The sequence below is a fragment of the Aplidium turbinatum genome, chromosome 15, assembly GCF_918807975.1.
Source record: "Aplidium turbinatum chromosome 15, kaAplTurb1.1, whole genome shotgun sequence".
In the NCBI taxonomy this organism is placed as follows: domain Eukaryota; kingdom Metazoa; phylum Chordata; class Ascidiacea; order Aplousobranchia; family Polyclinidae; genus Aplidium; species Aplidium turbinatum.
In genome coordinates, this window is record NC_137486.1 from 23,426,587 (window position 1) to 23,445,657 (window position 19,071).

At 39.3% G+C, this 19,071-nt stretch overlaps 1 protein-coding gene across 1 annotated transcript; it reads left to right on the top strand.

The window, feature by feature from the left end:
- The first annotated feature begins 1,548 nt into the window (after window positions 1-1,548).
- LOC145784564 (protein disulfide-isomerase A3-like) lies at window positions 1,549-14,890 on the top strand. Its single transcript, XM_082596411.1, has 11 exons — window positions 1,549-1,777; window positions 4,033-4,120; window positions 10,653-10,770; window positions 11,430-11,537; window positions 11,897-12,020; window positions 12,195-12,308; window positions 12,474-12,599; window positions 12,873-13,058; window positions 13,444-13,675; window positions 14,065-14,202; window positions 14,681-14,890. The coding sequence occupies exons 1-11, from the start codon at window positions 1,641-1,643 to the stop codon at window positions 14,753-14,755; spliced, it is 1,446 nt and encodes a 481-aa protein (XP_082452537.1). The 5' UTR covers window positions 1,549-1,640; the 3' UTR covers window positions 14,756-14,890.
- Window positions 14,891-19,071: the final 4,181 nt, after the last annotated feature.

Here is a 19,071-nt window from a genome sequence, read left to right on the forward strand (position 1 = left end):
CGGTTTTATATGACGTTTGATATAAAAATTGTCCGGAACATTCATGTGAATGCAAACATTTTTCGTTGGCGTGTTTGGTTCAGTCATGGACTGCTTCATGAAGCAGTCTATGATTCAGTGGTTTCTTCGTTTGCCTTATGTTCGTGAGGACATCGGTTCGACACCCATCGAAGTCAAATTTTTTTCTTTACATTAATTTTTGCGGTGCACAAAAGCTTTTCAAAAAAAGTAAGGTTAGGGCTAATGGGTTTGGGTTAATTCTTAATCAATTTGGAAAATCTTAGGCTACTTTTAGACTAGACCAGAATCAATTTCTTTTCTCAACTTTTTAAAACTTGACTAGAATAGGTGTGTCTCCAGGCTACGTATTTCTTCAAGTCAATCAATCATTCTATTTTTCGTCGTTAACCCGTCCGGGACGAAAAAGATACTAACTACAAAAATCGATATAGACCTACCACTCCCTGACCTACCAGCACGTTAATGAACGGGAAAATGTGGCAAAACCTTGAAAGGTTTAAAACGTGCCTGAATGGAAAATCATGTAGTAGGCTAGGCATTATATCAGTAGTTAGCACGGCCACAAAATCCAAATAGCAAAAATAAAACAAAAACAGAGAGAAGCACACATGCAGTGATGCACGCGCATACAAAAAATATTGACGCCGTCAGCATAAACGCAATTAAACGTTCGAAAAACCATACGCCGTATGCGTCAACGTAACTTGTAAAAAAGTTGGCGGCGTCAGCGTCAGCGCATACACTCGCGTAAACTAATTTTGTTTGCTAGATGCCAAACATTCACACGGTATAAAACACTCAAAACAAACAAGTTTTATTTTGAATTTCCACGAAGAAACACAAGCATCTGAAACTGTTCATCTGCCATTTTGCTGTGTTTTGGTTCCAATATGTCTTTGTCCATTGAAAACATTTTTTCAACTGCAGTGCTGGAAGCTTTTGGCGTGTTGTAGCAAAAAAAAAAGACATTAAAAAGTATGCGTTGACGCTATGCGCTAAAAAAACGCGAAAACTTTACGGCGTAGCCTCAAGCGCAGACTATCCAAAAAAATGTGGCCGCAAGCGTTAGCGTAAACAAAAAGTCTACGCCGCAAGCATGCGGCGTATAATTTGTGGTGTTTACGTACATCTCTGCAAAGATGTAGTAATGAATGACAGCCTAATGAAAAGTGTTGTGGATTGAATTTTCCAGTTCCATGTATAGATTTGGACCTGGAGGGCGAAAATCGGTAAAAACAGTTACGCGCAGCGCGGTAACCAGTAGCCTAATGGCTACACTTACAGAAATATGCAAATGAGAGAAAAAGTTCGTGGTAAAAAAAATTTGCTCCCGGGACGTTTCTGTGTTCCAGTTCAGCAAGCGAAGAAAGAGTGACTGCATTCATCCATCTCTATTTCATCACAAAAGTGGCTCTGAATTTATTCAACCGCAAGTTATTCATCCAATCAAAACAGGCCAACTGCCACCCAAACCGAGCGTGGGAAAACACGTCAGGATCGTTTTCCTTCACTTCCTAGCCCTGATTTTTTCTGATTCTGTGATTCTCAGTTGGGGCCGTTGTGTTGACAGTCAAGTTTTGAGAAGTTTGTTCAAGAATTTTTAACTGATAGGTATCAATATGAAGCGTTTATTTCTTGTATTTTTTGCTGCGATTACTGCAGTGCGTGGTAGCGATGTTCTAGATTTAGATGACTCCAATTTTGTAACTGAGATTCAAAAACATGATATTGTTTTGGTTGAGTTTTTTGCTCCATGGTAAGTAAAAAAAAACAATTATTGTACTTTGCTTTTGTAAAATGGTATAAACTGCGTTATTAAAATAGTGAAATGTTGATGTGCTGTTCCTCATGTCAAAGTTTATCTTTAGTGTAGGGAAACAAATTTTTGGCGAAATGTACCAGTAGGCTAATCGTTTGTGCCCAGATAATTTTCATGGTAAGTTGTACACCAGTCTAACCCCAACAAATCAGTAAATATTCACAAAATTTCATAAAAGTTTGCTTGAATTGATTGACTGATTGATTTATTTTGTTGTGCAATATCATAATAATAATAATAATCATGCTTTTATTTGTGCCCATTGCGATAACATACAGTACACTGCGATCACAGATGCGATACAACAGACGACAGGAAGCAGCGAAGTGACATATAGTCTTCGAGTCAGCTGCTCCCCTTATTTTGGCTTACCTTTAAGTGTCTTTCGCCGAGACACAGCCGCGTGCTCTGGAGCGGTGTCGAACCCACGTCCTTTCGAAAGTCGCGCAGACGTTCTCACCACTCGGCTACGCAGCCGACATAACTAAACATTAAATGACAAAGCAGGCGTAATGATCATGAATAATAAAGGAAACTGAAATGTTCACTGCATCATTCAAGTAACCCACAACAAATAAAATTTTATAATGCTAGCCTCGACAGATAAAGTAGGCTAGTTGAATGTCGGAATATGCTGTGTGCAGAGGTGGGCAAAAAGTAGCGCCTCTCCCGCTACCGCTACTTTGGAAAAAAAGTAGCGCCGCTACTGAAGACATTATTCCAACTAAAAAGTAGGGCAGTGGCTATTTGACCGGCGCCGGTCTTTGAATCTGAAACACTATTTGACCGTCATTACGTCATTGTCCAGTCACTTTTTTTCTTTTTCTCTTTCAAAGCAAAAGATGAGAAGCGCGCATATAAGTTCTGAATCCAACCATTTTATTCAACTCGTTATGTGGCGCGTGTGGTACGTCGCCGCTTCCTATTCTAGAGGGACTGAGTTTGATACTACCCAGAAGCGTTCTTTTTTTTTAACTAAATTTTGACCCAAAGTGCATTTTGTTGAGAGCAAAAATGTATTGCTTCGTTCGGCAAACACGGTCACATCAATCAATCATTTTATTTTTCGTCATTAACGCGTCCGGGACGAAAAAGATACTAACTACAAAAATCGATACATATAGACCTCCCAGCACGTTAATGAACGGGAAGACGTGGCAAAACCTTGAAAAGTTTAAAACGTGCCTGAATTGAAAAATTATGTAGGCTATATACCGTATCAGTAGTTAGCACGGCCACAATCGGAAAATTACCCAGAGAAATTCTCAAATTCCAGAAAATTAAAAAAACTCTAACTTTATTACTCACATTTGAAAACACATAAAAAATAATTAAAAACTGACTAAAAAATGCACTTCGTGTCAAAATTTAGTTAAAAAAAAAAAATAAAAAAAAAGAACGCTTCCGGGTAGTATCGAACTCAGTCCCTCTAGAGTCGGAGGCTGCAACGTATCACATGCGCCACGTTACGAGTTGAGTAAGATGGTTGGATTTAGAACTTATATGCGCTCTCGCCTTTTGCTTGCTTTGAAAGAGAAAAAGAAAAAAGTGACTGTATAGTGACGTCATGACCGGTCAAATAGTGTTTCAGATTCAAAGACCGGCGCCGGTCAAATAGCCACTGCCAAAAAGTAGCGCCGCTACCGCTACTTTTACTAAAAAAGTAGCGGTAGCGGGAGAGGCGCTACTTTTTGCCCACCTCTGGCTGTGTGTTTATTTGTTTGGAAGTGGCTATTTTTCCATGCTTAATGCCATAGTTATAATCTGGTGTTGTAAGGGTTAACGTTAGGAAGGGTTAAGATAAGGGTTAGAGTTAGGAATAAGATAAGGGTTTTGATCTTTGCCTAGGACGAAAAAAATTTACAAAATACAAGTTTTTGTTTTCAACAGCTTCAAACTTTCTCAAATTAAGGCAGATTGTCTTATCTGGCAACACTATTGAGGCTATTATTACACTATGTAGTGTAAACATAGCCACAACCTATTTGTTTTGTTACAAAACTTGCTCTTTAGCAGTTAATTATTATTTTTGAAATCTTCATAGATTGCTGATGCAAAGCCAACAGCCAACCAACACTGTAACAGTTTTTATCTGGTGTGTTGTTGGTTGCTTTGGTTGGTTTTAAAAGTAACACAAGGCAAGCAGGTGACACAAATGAATAAGTTTGAATTATTGTGTTTATACTACACAGGTGCGGGCATTGTAAGAAATTAGCTCCAGAATATGAAGTTGCTGCCACAAAACTGAAGAGCAACGACCCCCCCATTCCTCTTGCTAAGGTGAGGAAATCTTGTTGAAATGCTTGTACGCCATAAAACGTTTTTGTGTTTTAGCTTTTTTGTTTTGTTAATACAAACCTTCTAATGATTAGTTTTTGTTAGTCTACTCTTTGTTTCAAAGCAGGGTCATTAATAACTGTTGAGTGTTAATGTCATGTTTATGGTAATTAATCAGATAATTGCGGCTTTTTTTCGTAGGCCACATAACGGACTGATTCAGGTTCTTTCAGCTGCCACCATGCATTGTGCTCTGAACTAATGTCAGTTATAAGCCTAGGGTTGCAAAATTCCCGGGAATTTTCAGAGCCGAAACTTTCCATGGAAATTTTGGGAATTAACGGGAATTTTCAGAAACTTTCAAAACAATCTCAATTTGATGTTGAAACAGGAAAATAATGGCTTTATACTGTTTAGAATAAAAGTACTATGTATATATAACTAAAATACTTAAGAACATACAAACACATGGTTTAGTTTAATAACTCCAAAAATGAATCATCACCAATCTGTTTTTTACAAAGAAAAACAATACTGAGTCAGTTACAAAGTCGTTGTTCTAGTTGCTGCCGGTTAGCATCTCCTCCTGCTCGGCTTCTTCAGATGATGTACCGTACTAATGACTGTTCTGGCAGCGTCACCGACTTCAGAGTCAACTTCAATTTGAGTTGACTTGTCTTCCCAGGGCTCAAACAATGCCAAGTTTGACCTGACTGATACTAATTTTTCCACCCTTTCATTTGCGAGCGTATTGCGGACCTTGGTGTGAGTGTTCCCAAATATGATCAGTATTTTTTTAAATATTGAAAAAGTATGCATAATAAGCCTCATTCTTAATTAACACCAAATTAGTGTTTAGAATAATTAAAGAAAATAAAAAATGCTTAAGATAGGTTTTTGATATTTTTTCTAATTGATGAAATATTTAACAAATTTTTTAAACATAAGGCGGTGGGATGGCGCAGCGGATAAGGAGCTCGCTTTCCAATCATGCAATCCTGGTTCGACTCCCGGCTTAAGCTGGTTGTTGAAAAACACTGCTCACCTCTACCCAGGGTGTAACAAATTGGGTGGGCGTAGTTGCTGAAGGAAAGGCGGCTGAGAGAAAGGAACTGGCCACCCTACTCTCGTTAGTGCCGAAGGCTTAGTCTAACGAGAACCTTATCTTCTCGTTCCCCGAGGCTTGAATCAAGTATGGGACTCACCTTTAAACATAATAAATGCCAAATGAAAATTCCCCAATATTCCCAATATTCCCGGGTCCTTCAAAATTCCCGGAAAGTTTCCAGGAAAGTTTTCAAAATTCCCGGAAACTTTCCACCCCTTTACAACCCTATATAAGCCACATCACGCACACCTTGAATAATCTGCACAAGCGTTTAATTTCTTTACTTTGACCAACAAATTCCTCTGGAAATCTTCAAGTGTCATTTCTACCATGTGATTGTTACCTTGGCTTATCTCCATTATAATCGTCCATTGCTAGCACTCACAACCACACATACAGGATATATTGTGAAAAGTGGGCACTGAATTTTGGTTCCATTTTTTGTTAAAAGTTTAAACTGTTAAATTTACTTGTTTGCAAAATGGATTGCCCACAGTTTGTTGACACTGTATCACCACAGTTGATAAATTGTGAAAAAAATGCCTCTTGTATGCAGGGCTGCGATTTTTGCCTTTTTCGGTGACGAGGTCACTCGACACGCGCCATCACTATTCGACAAACGCCGCGCCTTACAAAAAAAAAAAACGAAAAAAAGGAAAATAAAAAAAACTGAGAGAGGACTAAACGTCGTCAGGTCGAGGAACAATCGGGGGGGGGGGGCATCACGCGATGCAATCATAAGAGTGCTGACTTACGTAAACTTTCTTGCGCCAGGTACTTCAAAGCAAGGTTTAAATGTGACGCTTCACACGAGAAACTCCCAAGGCGTCAGCGCCGCCATTTTGAACACTGCGGGAGAATGCTTTGATTGAAGTTCCAACGCCTGGCATCAAACATTTCGCCACACACGTTTTGTGCTATTCGACACAACGGGTTTCTTTTATAGATAAAATAACCGAAGTAGGCTACTTTAATTGTCAACATGTTTGCAAGTTTGTATTTATGTCTGACTTATGCACTTGTTGTTCCAAGCTTGCAGAAATGTTTTGCAATGTGAATTAGGAATAGTAGACAGATAAACACGGTTGCAACTTGACTTCCATCCACTAAAAGAGTTTCTGTGATTACGTAATGGGTGATTTTGCATTTGCATTCACGAAAGCACACAACCCAGCTGGCAAAACCTGTCGTTTTTACATTGATTCAACGTCTGCAGACGTTGAATCGAAAAAACGAGAAGCGAAAAATACACTAGAGTAGTCTATCACGAGTCACGACCGCACTGTTTGATTTGTAGTGATGTACCTAAAGTAGCGATACGCATGCTGTTACGTTAAATAACTCAGGGGGAAAAGTAAGTTAATTTTGGGTTGATTCAACGTTCGAGTCAGCACAAATCTATTTAATTTTCCTGGCGGCTTACATTGCGTACCCAGACAGCAAAAATTAATTCAACGTCTACAGACGTGAAGTCAATGCAAAAATAACAAATTTTGCTGTCTGCGTAACAATGCCCAAGAAGAAATTTACGTTTGTTTTACATTAATTCGACATCTAGCGACTTTGAATTATCATAAAATAACGTTAATTGTTCAACCAGGTACCGGTAACAAATTAATATCTCACTGCGAGATGATTGTCTCGATTTACACTAACATAATTTCGGCACAATTAGATGCCGCGAGCAAACACGAGTCTGTTTGATAAAGAACCAGCTGTCAGAATCGGAATCTAAGACGCTGTATGGGAGGATGAGGTTGTCGTGTCATCACTGAAATACTTGAAGACGCAAAACTGCCTGTTCATGAATGCGCAATGCCATATGATCAGAATCATTATTTTTCTTTTCTGCCGAAGAACCGTTTATCTAATTTCGTACTACTTTTTTAACTTGACCCCGTAGCTTTTCTAATTCCGATTTGTTTTCGTCATAAAATTCTTTACAAATTTTGCAAAATACCACACTAACTTTTCCTTCTGTTTGATAATCTATAGCAGGTAAATTCCACTTTTTAACTGTATCTTCTTTCACGATGATTTATATTCGCAACGACACCGGTAAACAATAAGCATTCGATGAAAAAATAACATTTGCATAACAATTAAGCCAGTATTCATAAGGTGGCAAACTTTTTACAGTTCACAAGAGCATTGTCAGTGCATAAAATAGCTTGCCTGATGCTCTGGGCTACCGCCGTGTGACACGCGATGAAGAAGCGCATAAAATTTCGTTTGATTAAACATTAAAGCATACGGCGATTGTCGCAGCAATCTAAGGTGTGTTGATTTGGCGACAGCAATGTTTTTGCCGTCGTAGATGGAATCACTCAACCAGCGTGCGATTAAAAACAGTAAGTGACTATGATACCACACAACTTGTGCAGTAACTCGCGGCCAAACGGTTATAATCCGACTCTTGTGACATCATATTACTATTCGACAAACAAGCGTAGAATTTTTGGTCGTTTGACAAGAAAGAAAAAATCGCAGCCCTGCTTGTATGCAACAACTAGGGATGTGACAAGCTAGTGAAGTTTGGAGAAACAAACTTGTTGTAAACTTTGATAATCAAACAATATGAGCTGATATTTTTCTGGTGTTGGACTCAAGGCAATATGTTTCCAAATTGGTGTTTCTTTACTGTTATCCTTCTAATTTCAAAAAGTGTTTAAGACTGAAATAAACTAATATATATAATTACAATATATGCGCTTCAGAGCCAGCACATTGCAACACAATAGGGAACCATACTGTGAAGCTTAATCATACTGTTTTAAAAAAAATAAAGTTAAAAAACCCATAAACAATCATTTTTTTGCACCAACAATCTGTCTAACATTTAAATGTTGGAACAAAATTTGCTCTTTTGCTTTTCTGAAATATCTGTTCTAAAATAATCAAGGCATTTATAAGTTGCCAAAATAAACTTGTCTCTAAACTTTTCATTAAAATCTTTTGACTTCACCAATGATCCAAAAGGATGTGTGTGTGATAAAATCATAAAAAAGTATAAAGTACCAAAATAAATTGGCAAATTCAAGTTTATTAAATTTAAAGTGAAAGAACTTAAATCTTCCAATTTACTATGATACTCTCTTTTTTCATCAATACCTTAACGTGTATCAGTCGACTAGACTGCAGATTTGGCGGTTTATTGGTACCATTTGCTGAGCATGTGACCACACTTCAGACTTATAGAACTTAATCAAAACTGCAGCAAACTAAATTATAAAAGTTTTTCAGCAGTTATATATTCAACACTTGCTTTTGCAGTTCTTTGTTAAGATTAATAAAAATAGTTGTTACTTGAAAAAATGTATAAAACGATTGAAAATAGTATAAAAAAACGAATAAAACGTAAATAAACGACTATAAGGCTGAAAAAAACTTTTAACTATCCCAAGGCTCGCCCCCCTGACCAACTTGGGCATTCTCAATAGAATTTGAACGGGAGTCGGCCGCTACCCTTCCAATACGTACGTTGTATACGTAGGGTTTAGCTTCCTTATTAGCCTGCGAGTGTGGTGCGGAGGAACAAACCTATGATCATGTCATTCTTGAATGCACGATTTACAAGGCGTCAATGGAAGGCATGGCAGAACTGAACGAAGCTACACTCACCTGGCTTTCCATCTCCTGCTCTTAAATCTGAACAATCCAGTCTCACATGAAAAAAAATGACTAACAAGACATTTTAATAAGAAAATGTACATTAAATTAAGCAAGCATATCTTGAACATTTCTATTCATTGAACCAAAGGGCAATATATAATTCAGATAAAGACTTGATTTGGGATTAAACAGGCGGAGGACCAAAACAAGAACATTTTAACAAAAAAAAAACACAAACTTTAAAATCATAATTTTAATCTAAATTGTTCACCATAGGTGAGTGGCTCACAAGAAGTTGAGTTAACAGATTTGCAATTGAAATCACTTCATGCACTTGATCATGTGTTAAATTTTTCTGCATACTTTTGTCAGTATTTTCACTTGATACTTTCATTTTAATATAAATAAATATTAAAAAAAATTAATGGGTGCGTGATAATCACATGAAAAAATGGAAATAATGAAGTCACTTAAACAACCAGCAACTACTTAGAGGCAAACCTTTGAAAAAACTTTCCTTCCAGCAACTTTCCATTCAACTAATATTTCATGTATATTACATCTGAATTCTTAGGACTTTCAATGGCTGAATAAATTTGCCATAATATACTCCAAAAACAGCTGGCATACTTCTCAAATTGTGAAAGTATTCTGCATTAGTCAGATGTGGCTGAATTAACATGGTTCCAAGTTTTTTAAGCTTTTTATTGTCTTTTTGTTGCAATAATTGTGCCAAGGTCGACTGCACAAAGAACAAGAAATCATGTCTTGCTGCTGGAGTGAAAAGTTATCCTTTACTACGAATATATAGTTTTGGAGAAAGTAAACCTTACCGTGGGAATCGACGAGCAGGTTGTGTTTTAGACATGCCTTTTGGGAATAGCAAGTTAAGGTGCGTGTGCTCATGTAGAGCTGAGGAAGGAGGGAAGGTTGGCATAGTTGTAGGGTGCAAGCATCTGGTGGTGGGAGGTTTTAATTGACTTTGAATCATTGCTTTAGTAATCATGTAAGGATCTTTCCATTTAGGAGTAAGCATCCTGGAAAATTCCATGGTTCCAGTTCTGTTTAATTTCAAAGCTTGGGAATTTTATATGGAATAACAGACCATACTGTATGAAGAATCTCTTTGCTTGTCTGAAATTTAGCAGATCTGTACAAGATGAGATTTGAAAAGGAGCTGAAGCTTTTGAAGATACAAGCAAAACTGTAAATCATGGCAAAAGTGTGCTCAGTGCAAAATTGCCTCCAAAATATGAAAATTTCAAATCCCTTGTACTCGACAGTCTCACAGTTTCAAAATACTTTCTCTACATTCTTTTTTAACAGTTTGCAATCCTTAAGTGGATTTAAATCACAATTATTAAAGTAACTTCTACAGCCTGTTTGACCTTTTGCGGGATCGGCACTTTTTGATGATCCCACAACAAAATAATGTACTTCTTGATTACTGAACACAAAAACACAAAAGAAAATCCAAGATGATAATAACTGACAAGTAAATCAAATCAGTTAGGTTCGGGCTGATTCTATTTGAATAAGAAGCTGAAGAAACTGTTATTGTGATGGTGAAAGCTTTATCAATAAATTATTCAAGTTTTCGAATCTGGCTGAAGTTTGATTGTTTCCTCCCATCCTGAATTAAGAATCCTCTTCTAACTTTTCATCCTCAATAACATCGAAGAACCGAAACCGAAGCTAAGAGACATCTACTTTATCTTAACTAATCTTTAGATCATTGCAATGGCTTGAAGGTGTCTTAAGATTGCAGCGTGTTGAGGTTTTTGTGTTTTGGTGACATTTGGGTTTTGGTGATAGGTTGACTGCACTGCAAACCAAGATACGTGTTCAAAGTATGGTGTTAGTGGCTACCCCACACTCAAGATCTTCCAAGGCGGTGAACTATCTCAAGATTACAATGGCCCTCGGCAAGCAGGTAACATTTAAGGTTGTTGGTGTTAAATATGGAAGAGAAACAAGCCATAGAACAGAATAAGACTGTTCACCAGACATTTAATTATAAATAATATTTGCGTTTTTTTGGTGACTGCTACAAACTTAACTACCCTAACATCTTAAGAATAATATAACCAGTTTTATTCCCGACGTTTCTGTGCCATTTTGCTGCTGAACAGATAGTGTTCCTTGATAATCAGTCGTTCTGAGTGAAACGTCGAGAATGAAGCTTGTCACCATCCTCAGCATGTTGAGGTAGCCTAGTTTACAGCCACCAGAAAAACGCAGAATATTTATAAAGCACACAACGTCGTCCGGCGTTGATGTCTTGCATGGTTGCAACCCCTTCAATGACATCACAGCAGATGTGATTCTCAGCATGTTCATCTGTTCAGTTTTTGTTTTGCGGATAAAAGTACAAGCAGTTTTTTAAACTAAAACTTTACAACTACATTATCTTAATGACATGCACTGCATTGCAGTGGATGTCACTTCTGCATAACAAAGTCTGTCGGAGCTAATAAGCTTCATGAATCAAGATTCAAGATTAAATAAAAATACTCATCAAGATTTTAAATATTGCATTAGGAAAGTTATAAATAGTTTGAACTGTTTTCAATTGTAATCCATGTATTTCAGACGGAATTATCAGCACAATGAAGAAGAGCGCCGGTCCAGCTTCTAAACTCATTGAAACTACTGAAAGTTTCAAAAAATTCATTTCTGGTTCCGATGCAGTTGCTGTTGGTAGGTCGCTTGAACCCTATAGAAGTTATCAACCTTCGGAGGTTTGATTAGCAGCATAGGTTGCAGCTTGGGTAGCACACAAGTTACTTATTTGTCGTTGGCTGCGTTGCTGAGTGATCAGAACGTCTGGTTGCCGCTCCAGAGCACGCTACTGATGCTTAATGACAAAATGTAAATCGACCGTTTTTACATTTGCACTGGGTACCGGCTACCGGTATTGCTTTTGTAAAATGCATACTGAGTAACTGGGAAACTCCGGCCGAAACTTAACCACAGTTCCGGTACATCTCCAGCCTTGGAACAGAGTTAATATCAGACCTAAATAATGGGAACAAAATATAACATGATTATTATTTCAGGATTTTACCCCGAGGGCAATGATGATCTGAAGAGCTTCGAAAAAGCGGCCTCTGCTCTTCGCGACGATTACAAATTTGGTCACGTGACATCCGAAGAGATAATGGCGACCGCAGAAGCATCGAAGTTAGTTGCGACTAATCTGGCCTGATTTATCATTGAATTACATCAGACTGGCCGTCTTTGGTATCATTGCGATACTCTAATAAGTGCCGCGTCGTGTGTGTTTGTAATCCAGACTGGTTCGGTGAAGTATCTGTGCTCAATGGCTGGTTGAAATAATGTTAATTTTTGCTTCAGGGTCGTCAAGTTATATCGGCCTAAGCGACTTAGCAGCATATTTGAAGATCAAGTGTTGGCCATGGACGAGTCCCCCACCACCGCCAACATCCGCAAGTTCATGGAAGCCAACGCGTATGTTCTTTGTTCGCTCACAATTGTTTTCTGTCTCCTACAAGATCGCCTTGAGCTGGCGCACGATGCTTATTGTATTGGTCAGGCTGACCTGCTCGTGTACTTCAAGTAATCAATGGATGCATATTGTTAGAGCATTGTTGGCTACTCTCTTTCTAACTTCAGGCTTGGACTGTGCGGCCACGTCACACCCGACAACTTCCCCAAGTTCAAGAAGCCAGTTGCTATCGCCTTCGATGAGAAGATCGACTACATTAAAAATCCTAAAGGGTCCAACTACTGGAGGAACAGGTGAGGATGGAGGTAGCGAATCTTAGATGTCACAACAACCGGCCATCCAATTTCACACTTTGGTCTGAAGTTCCAGAATAGGCTGAAGATCCACTGAAGTGCGTTGTTCAACTCCACGATTGGAGACTTCAATCCCGATGGTTTCTGCCATTTCTCCGTTTAGCACCAGATGTTTATTGAGCTGTAGAGATGTCCGCAACCATTGCTCGACGCCATTTTGCTTGTGACCTTTAAAAGTTTCTTGGAATAACCCTTGAACTTGTGACGTTGCAGGGTCATGAAGGTGGGCAGAGAGTTTTCCAGCAAAATGAACTTTGGAGTAGCGAACCGTGTGGAGATGGGACACTTACTTCCCGACAGTGGCCTCCCCGAAGCTGATGGTAGCGACAAAAATCCGAAACCCGTCGTCATAATCATCGACTCCGACGATAAGAAATACGTCATGAGCGAACTATTCAGGTTAGCTGACCTGTCTCAATATCGATACTTCTAGCGGTCATTGAAGCTAGGCTGTCGATGACGCAACGAGGCCAATACCTTCCATCGTCGTCTGGGCTGGTTGCCATGATGACGTCGTAATGACGTAGGTTGCGTAGTTGCATAGTGAGCTGTTCAATAGACTTTGGTTCGGCCCCTGTCGAAACCACGCGGACGTGTCATTCGCACTGGTTGCAGATGGACACTACAGCTTTCTTAACTTTTTGTGATTTTTGGTGTAAAATCTGTGCAGAAATTTGGAGAACTTGCATCATACTTGTGGAAAATATATTTTTGCAAATAAAAATTTTGCACAAAAGTGGAAGTTCTAGAATTCCTTCTATTCTCCTAATGCATTATCGTGCAGCCCTGCAGCTTTTAAGACTTTCTTGACCGACTATCTCGCCGGCGACATCTCTCCATTTGTCAAATCTGAGCCCGTTCCTGCCTCCAACGACGGCCCGGTCACCGTGGTCGTTGGTCAAACTTTCGATGAAATCGTCATGGATGAGTCCAAGGATGTTCTTGTCGAGTTCTATGCGCCGTGGTGTGGCCACTGCAAATCCCTGGAGCCAAAATGGAATGAACTTGGGGAGAAAGTGAGTTGTGTCGGTTCTGAGAAGCAATTCCCAGTAACTCATCACTTTGAAACTGATTGACGCATTCTTTGACTTTCAATACGAAACACTCCCCCATTTTGCTAGCGAGCTACTGGAGGCGTCTTGAATACACTTTAAGTGTTTAGCTACTGAATTTAGGTTCATAATCCCTTTGGGGTTCACGGATGGGTTCTGTGGCGGCCTTGGAGTTCAACGCAAACTTATACAGTAAATACATTACAACTTCAACAATGGATTTGATCTTTTTAAAAATGCAAAAAGATGAAATTGACAAGTCCTGCTCTCAAAGTTGGCTCAGTTGCATCTCGCATGCTATTGGTGGAATTATAGAGTTGGATTGGTAATTTTGACGTCACTCTTCCGTGTAGGTGAAAGACAATGATGATCTCGTCATAGCAAAGATGGACGCCACTGCTAATGATTCTCCGAAACAATTCGCGGTCTCAGGATTCCCAACGATTTACTGGGCTCCGAAAGGAAATAAGAAGAATCCAGTCAAGTATAATGTACGTTGTTTATTATCTGCATTGCGATTAAGGTTGGGACCCCCTCGGGGTTTCAAATTTGATCCCGAAATCCTACCCTAATTCCGATAACTTTAACCTTGTTTAGGCTACCGGATGCTGTGATGGTTGACTTGATGTAAAGGATCCTCAAATTGGAATTTGTCACTCACGGGAGCCTTGTCGCTCATGGCCGAGCCTCGTCGCTCACGGCCGAGCCGTCGCTTACGGTCGAGCCTCGTCGCTCACGGTCGAGCCTCGTCGCTCACGGTCGAGCCTCGTCGCTCACGGCCGAGCCTCGTTGCTCACGGCCGAGCCTCGTCGCTCACGGCCGAGCCTCGTCGCTCACGGCCGAGCCTCGTCGCTCACGGTCGAGCCTCATGGCTCATGTGGCCGAGCCTCGTCGCTCACGGTCGAGCCTTGTCGCTCATGTGGTCGTAGGATTTATGTCTAAAATTGACCGATATTCATTGTTTTGCAGGGCGGCAGAGAAGTGGCCGATTTCATCAAATATCTCAAAGAAAATGCTTCATCTAAAATAAAGACCGAATTGTAAACAATTGCAGTAGCTCAAAGCACTTTGTCGCGTCTATGACGTCACTCCCCTTGGTGACTTCACACAAATTTCATGACGTCATTTGCGTCTTCAACTTGACATCTGTGAAACACAAAAAGTAAATATTGTTTCCAATCCCGCTGTGTTTATGTGGTCACAGACATCGTAATTGGTGGCAGTTTCTTGAACAGGAGCGACTATGTCGTCGAGACATACAGTGACCTCCTGATTGCTGTTGTCGGTTGCGTCTAGCTAAAGAAGTGCAGGAGAATGTGCAAATTATCACATTTGTGACATCTGCTTGTGCCGCTCAAAGCAACAGAAGTTTAATCTTTAGCTTGAAATATATATTTTAGTAAGAGATGAAAAGGGTTGGGTTTGCTACAACTCTTGTTTATGCATCTACGACCCTTTAACGATTAAGACCTGGCTTTTCTCATAAAAATTGCCTTACCAAGGAAGGGTTGTTGCTGTGAAATTAAAAGCCTTTGCAAGCAACAGTCGCAGTCTGCAATCGCCTACCTGTAAATGTCTGAACAGGAACTGTCTGCCAGGAAAAGACCCGTCCGGGTTAATAATGGTTCTCGAAATCACTAATCAGTCTAAAAAGAATTTAAACAAGTGATAATCTCAATTCTCAGCAGCTAATATTTCCTCAGGCTGTGCCGACAGCTGGTACCGTTTCTATCAAACTTAATAAGCGTCACTGGTTGGCTAGTTAGCAGTGATGTACGCGTATACAAAGAATATTGACGCCGTTAGCGTAAACGTTCGAAAAACCATATGCCGTATGCGTCAACATAAACTTGTAAAATAAGTTGGCGGCGTCAGCGCATACACTAGTGTAAACTCATTTTGTTTGCTCGGTGCCAAACATTCACAGAGAAAACACCTGAGCGAAAGCAATCTTCGGAAGCGCGTGAGAACTCATTCCCGCAAACTGTCGTTTTTATGTTACTTTCTAATTTGTTCATTTCCAGTCTAATTTCCTGAACAGCTTTGTTGTTGCTGTTCTTCATTTGTTACAATTTAAAATGTGTTTTTTTATGGCGTCGTTTTTTTTTTACACAGGAGAGAACCGAATGCCTACTATCACTTTTAAACGTTCCCTGACATAAGGGGGGTCTGGGGGACGAAGCCCCCCAGAAGTTGACAAAACTACGGCAGCTTTAGCCCCCCCTAGAGAAAAATACTTCCCGCGCCTCTGAGTAAACTGATAAAAATCTTCAATAAAACAGATCCTCAAACCTAACGTTGTTTATGCTTGCAATTGAGTGAGCATCTTACATGATTAGTTATGAACATGCTACACGGCAAAATTACACACGGCATTTACACAATTTTCAACCACATATCAAAAACCCAACGGTACTAAAATTTGGCAAGACGCACGAGATCGATCAAACTGGAACATCATTGTATGTCGAGGGCTGTATCAGCCATGATACCTACAGAGAGAGACACGGCAAATGAATTGGCTTTTGGTTCTTTGTTAGACGCTGTCGCCAAAATCAATACTTTGAAAATCAGCAAGTTTCAAATCAGAAATTTCAGATAATTTCATCGTAGCAACTCCTCTAACAATGACATCAAATCATCTACATGAAATAAACTACCGTAAGCCAAAACTGGTGAGAACGTCTGCGCGACGTTCGAAAGGACGTGGGTTCGACACCGCTCCAGAGCACGCGACTGTGTTTCGGCAAAGACACTTAATGGTAAGCCAAAACCACACAAGCGAAAATATAAAGATTTTAATGCAAAGAAATTTGTTTTCACACGAGTCAGTTCAATCATATAGGACAGAGGTTCTCAACCTTTTGAGATTCAAGGACCACTTTAAAGAAATTGTGTCTCAGTCACGGACCACTGCTTTCCTCTCCTTCCCTTGTAACGAACAAATGTCATTTATTGGTGTAATACTTGAAAGACTCAATCGGAGTTCATCTTCGACTTCAAGTTGAGAAAAATAGTTTGTTTTTATTGTAACCAATGCAGAAAATCCACATTCACGAAGATCAGATGTCGCAAAAGGTAAAATTATTTTCAAAGCTTTCTGAGACAGTCGTGGAATGTGGATACTCATGTGAAGCTTGTATCCAAAATTTTATCAAGCTCACTTTCAGATGGATGCAACATATTATTCAAAGTAGTGTCGCAGGTCAGTTCACGGACTAGAAACCCACGAAAAACTCTGAACGTTCAAATCACCAAAGTAGAAGTTAAATTGTTTGTTTGTTTGATTATCTTTATCCTGCATTGCGAGAAAGCGGACTTGAGCGCTATGCATCGGTGTACGCCTTCCGACGTACACCTGACCCACGCTGCAGCCCACTGCAATGTCTGTTTCCGGTTGTCTACTCTATTTATGACTTAAATTTGGTACTACCCATTACTCGAAATCGATCACTGGGTAGAGGCAATTATCGTAAAGTTTCTTGCCCAGAGAAACAACAGCAAGTGCGGGTGGCTGGAGTCGAACATGCAGGCTCTCGACTGCGAGCCCAACGCGCTAACCACTCGGCCATTGCTGCCGACGTGACTGAGATCCTGCAGTGACTGAGTAGGCTATGGTCAAAAATATAATTCATCAACAGTCGTTTATTGATTTCAGCATTTTCTGGTTTCTCAGTGAATTCGTACAACTGATCAAACATGTCAAAGTTGCCCTGCAATAGTCTTGTCCTCCAAAAATAATTTTTTTTTGTAAAAGCAGACACTTTATCACTGAGGGTAATTAAATTTGTCTGCTTTCCTTGCAGCGATGAATTAAGTTTATTCAGTTGTTCAAAAATGTCAGCCAGAACCACAACCCAAAAGCTATCGTTGAAATGAGCAACAAGCTTGGATTGTTTTCTCCAAGAAACTTTCTCGCAGCATCACGTAACTCAAACAGTTGGTTAAACACTTTTCCCCTTGATAACCAGCAAACCTAAGTAGGTATGCACCAGTAGCTGTTCATGATCAAGATCCTTACTCGAACATAACGAAGCAAAGAGACGACAATTTAGTGGATGAGCCTTGATAAAGTTAACAACTTTAATGCAAAAGATGAAAAAACAACGATTTCAGACTTTGCTCGCGGACCACAGGTTGAGAACCGCTGATATAGGCTACTGTATACTTTTGTAGGGCAAAGTGGGGCGTGTTGTCACAGCACGATTTTTGTGTGATAACCCAAGCGTATAATTACGAGTTTTCAATGGAAGGCATAGTTTTCAGTTCTCTTTCGTACAAGCAGTGAAGGTTAATAAATTTGTCACCACAGCAGAAATTATGAGGAGTGCCATTGAATTTTGGGCAAAGTCGGGTTTTAGGTAACTGATCTAAAAAATGGTCTGGCAAACTAAGGTATGATCATAACTGATCAGGAAAGATACCATTCGTTTGCTTTAAACCTGCTCTTTTCATCATACCAAACAGATAAGACATGCAAGTAGAGATGTACACATGGTTGTTGAAACCACGTCATTTCATACCACGGGGCGTGTTGTCACAGCTGTGACTACACGCCCCATTTATGCGTATTTGTTAAAATACAACGCTATTTTAGAAAAAAAAAATTAATATTAGATAAATGATAGGATGGGCATAAACTTTTTACCAATATGTTGTAAATTAATTTCTTTGCATTTCGCTTTGTTGTTTATTCGTTCAGCCTGTTTTAAAACCATTTTTTGTTGGTTTTTGTCATAATTTAATCATAAAGCATGTGCAAAAATTTTGTGACAACACGCCCCAGGGTGGGGCGTGTTGTCACAGCCCATTTACTTACATTAAACATGCATTTATGTAAAAACTAAATAATCTAGAAAAACTTTAGCTTTAGCTAAAAGAAGTCGAATGCTGCCTCTTTCAATTGCACTATCTAGCATCTCGATACCATTGGCACAGAACGGAATATATGCTGATTTGTAAAAATTGTGACAACACGCCCCACTTTGCCCTATAGTTAAAAATCGATTTCGATCAGCTAGTAGCTAGATTGTCTTCAGTTAAGCTTATTCAAATAAATAATAAATATTTTAGATATTATGATGGCTATGGGACGCTTGGTTCCATAAAAACTAGAAATTATAAACTTCGGAAAGCATTGGCTTATGAAAAACAAATCTAATTTTTTTTTTGTTAATTTGTTGAAAACGATATGAAACCACTGATATCAGGCCGATATAGGAATCATTCATTTTTGAATTGTGACACAGCCATTATTTACATTGTGACATAATGTAAACAATGCCTGATTTGTCAACTAGTAAAATATTTCTGGGTTTCTGGCAGCAAAGATTTCAGAAGCAAAGCACGATTTAATATAC